General features: G+C 54.9%; 1 protein-coding gene across 1 annotated transcript in view; it reads left to right on the top strand.

Annotated features, from left to right (window-relative positions):
* Positions 1-1,124: 1,124 nt before the first annotated feature.
* The window catches only part of PARD6B (par-6 family cell polarity regulator beta), a 27,979-nt gene continuing 22,884 nt past the window's right edge, over positions 1,125-6,219 (top strand). Inside the window, exon 1 of the mRNA XM_075350602.1 lies at positions 1,125-1,280. Coding sequence (XP_075206717.1) covers positions 1,212-1,280 — 69 coding nt within the window. The 5' untranslated portion in view covers positions 1,125-1,211. The remainder of the gene's footprint in view (positions 1,281-6,219) is intronic.

The raw sequence follows: 6,219 nt of genomic DNA, 5'->3' as shown, positions 1-6,219 counted from the left end.
TATAGAAGGACTGTTCCCTATATACAGGTAGATGTGGCTATATAGCAAAAATGTTCCCTATATACAGGTAGATGTTCCTATATAACAGGACTGTTCCCTATATACATTTAGATGTGGCTATATAGGAGGACTGGTCCCTATATACAGGTAGATGTCACTATATAGGAGCACTGGTTCCTGTATACAGGTAGATGTGACTATAATGGAGGACTGTTCCCTATATACAGGTAGATGTCCCTATATAGCAGGACTGTTCCCTATATACAGGTAGATGTTCCTATATAGAAGGACTGTTCCCTATATACAGATAGATGTCGCTATATAGAAGGACTGTTCCCTATATACAGATAGATGTTGCTATATAGAAGGACTGTTCCCTATATACAGGTAGATGTGGCTATATAGCAAAAATGTTCCCTATATACAGGTAGATGTTCCTATATAGGAGGACTGGTTCCTGTATACAGGTAGATGTGACTATAATGGAGGACTGTTCCCTATATACAGGTAGATGTACCTATATAGCAGGACTGTTCCCTATATACAGGTAGATGTCCCTATATAGCAGGACTGTTCCCTATATACAGGTAGATGTTCCTATATAGCAGGACTGTTCCCTATATACAGGTAGATGTTCCTATATAACAGGACTGTTCCCTATAAACATTTAGATGTCACTATATAGGAGGACTGGTCCCTATACACAGGTAGATGTCGCTATATAGGAGGACTGGTCCCTATATACAGGTAGATGTGACTATAATGGAGGACTGTTCCCTATATACAGGTAGATGTCGCTATATAGGAGGACTGGTCCCTATATACAGGTAGATGTCGCTATATAGGAGGACTGGTCCCTATATACAGGTAGATGTCGCTATATAGGAGGACTGGTCCCTATATACAGGTAGATGTAGCCCGCACAGAACGGAGGAGTCCTCACCTCTACAAACACTTTGCTGTCACATTTGTTGTGGTTTCCATGGTAGCCGGCCGAGGTGACGTCATTACGCAACGCTGCGCTCCTTTCCAGGTGTCCTGCTCGCCGTGTAGTGGGCGTGGTCTGCGGATGGGGCAGTGGGCGGGGTATTGACGCAGACGACCGAGAGGTGGGGCGGTGACGTAACGGCCCCGGGCTCCGTGTCACACGGGAATACCTTCCAGGCGCAAGGTGGACGGCGAGGCAAGAGGAGAGAGCTCAGAGCGGCAACATGAACCGGAGCCACCGGTCTACGGGCACCAGCAGCAGGTCCCTGGGCACCGTGGAGGTGAAGAGCAAGGTACGTGCCAAGGAAGCAGGAGGGGACATGGAGAGGGAAGAGAAGGGAAGGGTGCGTAGTACGGACACCTGCCGCAGGGGAGGAGGCGGCACCGGACCGGGGCTGAGAAGGGTACGTGGGGGCATCTGCCGGGGGAGAGAAGGGTACATGAGGGGGCATCTGCCTGGGGAGAGAAGGGTACATGAGGTGGGTCTGCCCTGGAGAAGGGTGCATGGGGGCATCTGCCGGGGGAGAGAAGGGTCCATGAGGGGGCATCTGCCTGGGGAGAGAAGGGTACTCGAGGTGGGTCTGCCCTGGAGAAGGGTGCATGGGGGCATCTGCCGGGGGAGAGAAGGGTCCATGAGGGGGCATCTGCCTGGGGAGAGAAGGGTACTCGAGGTGGGTCTGCCCTGGAGAAGGGTGCATGGGGGCATCTGCCGGGAGAGAGAAGGGTGCATGGGGGGCATCTGCCGGGAGAGAGAAGGGTGCATGGGGGGCATCTGCCGGGAGAGAGAAGGGTGCATGGGGGGGCATCTGCCGGGAGAGAGAAGGGTGCATGGGGGCATCTGCCGGGAGAGAGAAGGGTACATGAGGGGGCATCTGCCGGGAGAGAGAAGGGTACATGAGGGGGCATCTGCCGGGAGAGAGAAGGGTACATGAGGGGGCATCTGCCGGGAGAGAGAAGGGTGCATGGGGGGCATCTGCCGGGAGAGAGAAGGGTACATGAGGGGGCATCTGCCGGGAGAGAGAAGGGTACATGAGGGGGCATCTGCCGGGAGAGAGAAGGGTACATGAGGGGGCATCTGCCGGGAGAGAGAAGGGTACATGAGGGGGCATCTGCCGGGAGAGAGAAGGGTACATGAGGGGGCATCTGCCGGGGGAGAGAAGGGTACATGAGGGGGCATCTGCCGGGGGAGAGAAGGGTACATGAGGGGGCATCTGCCGGGGGAGAGAAGGGTACATGAGGGGGCATCTGCCGGGGGAGAGAAGGGTACATGAGGGGGCATCTGCCGGGGGAGAGAAGGGTACATGAGGGGGCATCTGCCGGGGGAGAGAAGGTACATGAGGGGGCATCTGCCGGGGGAGAGAAGGGTACATGAGGGGGGCATCTGCCGGGGGAGAGAAGGGTACATGAGGGGGCATCTGCCGGGGGAGAGAAGGGTACATGAGGGGGCTTCTGCCGGGGGAGAGAAGGGTACATGAGGGGGCATCTGCCGGGGGAGAGAAGGGTACATGAGGGGGCATCTGCCGGGGGAGAGAAGGGTACATGAGGGGGCATCTGCCGGGGGAGAGAAGGGTACTCGAGGTGGGTCTGCCCTGGAGAAGGGTGCATGGGGGCATCTGCTGGGAGAGAGAAGGGTGCATGGGGGCATCTGCCGGGGGAGAGAAGGGTACATGAGGGGGCATCTGCCGGGGGAGAGAAGGGTACATGAGGGGGCATCTGCCGGGGGAGAGAAGGGTACATGAGGGGGCATCTGCCGGGGAGAGAAGGGTACATGAGGGGGCTTCTGCCGGGGGAGAGAAGGGTACATGAGGGGGCATCTGCCGGGGAGAGAAGGGTACATGAGGGGGCATCTGCCGGGGGAGAGAAGGGTACATGAGGGGGCATCTGCCTGGGGAGAGAAGGGTACTCGAGGTGGGTCTGCCCTGGAGAAGGGTGCATGGGGGCATCTGCCGGGAGAGAGAAGGGTGCATGGGGGGCATCTGCCGGAGAGAGAAGGGTGCATGGGGGGCATCTGCCGGGAGAGAGAAGGGTGCATGGGGGGGCATCTGCCGGGAGAGAGAAGGGTGCATGGGGGGGCATCTGCCGGGAGAGAGAAGGGTGCATGGGGGCATCTGCCGGGAGAGAGAAGGGTACATGAGGGGGCATCTGCCGGGAGAGAGAAGGGTACATGAGGGGGCATCTGCCGGGAGAGAGAAGGGTACATGAGGGGGCATCTGCCGGGAGAGAGAAGGGTGCATGGGGGGCATCTGCCGGGAGAGAGAAGGGTACATGAGGGGGCATCTGCCGGGAGAGAGAAGGGTACATTGGGGGGGGGGGGCGGCATCTGCCTGGGAGGAGAAGGGTACATTGGGGGGGGCGGCATCTGCCTGGGAGGAGAAGGGTACATTGGGGGGGGGCGGCATCTGCCTGGGAGGAGAAGGGTACATTGGGGGGGGGGGCGGCATCTGCCTGGGAGGAGAAGGGTACATTGGGGGGGGGGGGGGCGGCATCTGCCTGGGAGGAGAAGGGTACATTGGGGGGGGCGGCATCTGCCTGGGAGGAGAAGGGTACATTGGAGGGGGCGGCATCTGCCTGGGAGGAGAAGGGTACATTGGAGGGGGCGGCATCTGCCTGGGAGGAGAAGGGTACATTGGGGGGGGCGGCATCTGCCTGGGAGGAGAAGGGTACATTGGAGGGGGCGGCATCTGCCTGGGAGGAGAAGGGTACATTGGGGGGGCGGCATCTGCCTGGGAGGAGAAGGGTACATTGGGGGGGGCGGCATCTGCCTGGGAGGAGAAGGGTACATTGGGGGGGCGGCATCTGCCTGGGAGGAGAAGGGTACATTGGGGGGGGCGGCATCTGCCTGGGAGGAGAAGGGTACATGGGGGGGAGGGGGGGCATCTGCCTGGGAGGAGAAGGGTACATTGGGGGAGCGGCATCTGCCTGGGAGGAGAAGGGTATATGGGTGAGCATTTGCAGGAAGGAGAAGGGTACATTGAGGGCATCTAGCAGGGGTTGAGAAGAGTACATGGGGGTAATACATGGAGAAGAGAAATTTATGAGTGGGCACTTGACAGATTGAGGACGCACTTACTAGATGAGTGGGTGTGGTGAGGGGCTCCTGTGGGGGATAGAGAAGGATGCGTGTATGGGGCACGTGATGGGGTGATGGAGAGTACATGTAGGTGCACCTGCTGAGGTAGAGATGGGTACATAATGGTGACCGCTCGAGGAGAGGCAAAGTGTATGTGCCTGTGGGGACAAGTGTTTTTGTTGTGGGTGGTCACTGTACAGTAAGTTACTGGTGACCCTAGTGTTGCAGCTGTTTGTGGGGTATTGCTGGCCGCCTGCGCCCGTCTCATCTGTGCCCTCCGCCGTCCTCCATGATACATAGTATCACTTGTTATTATTTGCTCTCCTTGCATAACACCGGCTCTAGGTATGTCAGGGCTAAATATAGGCAGAGCAGCGGTGCCGGATGTGTGCTGCTAGAAAGGTGCCCATTTCTTATGTAATAGGGGCGAGAACTGCCATATACACATTGTCCAGCTCAGCATGGGCTCGGCTGCTGGCGTCACACCGCTCGTCCTACTGTACACAGGTGCAGGGTGCGTATCAGCTGATCTGTAGATACACCCCACACAGGGCCTCTCATACAGTTGGAGCAGCCTCTAGTGTCCACCCTCTTCTCTGGAGGGCTAAATTGAAGGAGTTTTGCAAGGATTAGAATAACTTGGCTGCTTTCTTCCAAAAAAGTGCACAAGCACAGCACAGCGCTGTGCGTCCTGACAACGTCTGTGGAATATAGTCGTAGTAGTTACCAGCAGTTTGAAACTGGAAATCTTCAAGTCAATGTGCACCGCAGGTGTAGCCCTACATAAACGTGCAGGGTTTCCATTGCTGCGGGGGATAAATTCATTGGTCAATCTGGGAAAGCGAACAATCTGCATAGTGATAGATTTGCCTTTCAGCACCATTATAAAGTTGGATGAGAATCTACCTAGTGATTGATTTGCCTTTGTGCAGCCTGGGAAAGCTGGATAAGAATCTGCCTAGTGATGGATTTGCCTTTCAGCAGCATTATAAAGCTGGATGGCAATCTGTGTAGTGATGGATTTGCCTTTGTGCAGCCTGGGAAAGCTGGATAAGAATCTGCCTAGTGATAGATTTGCCTTTCAGCACCATTATAAAGTTGGATGAGAATCTGCCTAGTGATAGATTTGCCTTTCAGCAGCCTGGGAAAGCTGGATAAGAATCTGCCTAGTGATAGATTTGCCTTTCAGCACCATTATAAAGTTGGATGAGAATCTACCTAGTGATTGATTTGCCTTTCAGCAGCCTGGGAAAGCTGGATAAGAATCTGCCTAGTGATGGATTTGCCTTTGAGCAGCCTGGGAAAGCTGGATAAGAATCTGCCTAGTGATGGATTTGCCTTTCAGCAGCCTGGGAAAGCTGGATAAGAATCTGCTTAGTGATGGATTTGCCTTTCAGCAGCCTGGGAAAGCTGGATGGTTACCTTAGTAGAAGCTGTAATAAGTCATGTTGGTTGTTACTTAGCTTTTCCTAAGCCTCTTCACTGAATAATTGACAGACGGGAGGAATATCTGATTTGGAAGAGTGAAGAACGTCTTTAATTTAGGATTTTTGGGAAATAACTCGTGTTGCCTGTTAGGAAGATCCTGGTTACAGCTAGTGATCCCGGCCCACTGAATTCTGTCTGCAGAGGCCTCCCCCAGGTAATACTGGCAGGGTTATAATTAGCTTCTTCCTTATGTCCCGTCCTTGTGACGTCACTGTCTGCACATGTCTTAATCCAGCATGGAAAGGTCCAAGGCTTACCCCAGCCCTGCCGTCAGCACATTGACCTATATGAGGTCAGCGACACCTGCCCTAGATCTGCCGGCGAGCGCTGGCCATCGGGGACTTTGCATCGGCTATAAGCTGCGTGGCCTTCAGTGCAGCAGCCGTGCGTGCGGCTGTTGTTTTCCGAGCACACTGCTATTTTTTGCAATAGTCACAGTGGATTTCCTAATATTATAGTAACTGTCCTACCATTCTCTGTGCGTCAGACTCTTACGTGGTCATAAGTGGACACGTTTGGGGTTCAGCTTCATGGTGGCACTACCCCTGTTTGCTTTATAAACTCGCTCCTCATTGAGTAACATAAAGTAGCAAGTGAAAATGTATGAAAAGGCTGTAGGAAAAAATGTAGTAGGGCAATGATCAGACCCTCGTATGTTGGGGTAGTCCGGGTAC

Source organism: Anomaloglossus baeobatrachus, chromosome 5 (genome assembly GCF_048569485.1).
Source record: "Anomaloglossus baeobatrachus isolate aAnoBae1 chromosome 5, aAnoBae1.hap1, whole genome shotgun sequence".
Lineage (NCBI taxonomy): Eukaryota > Metazoa > Chordata > Amphibia > Anura > Aromobatidae > Anomaloglossus > Anomaloglossus baeobatrachus.
This window is presented reverse-complemented; position numbering and strand designations above follow the sequence as displayed.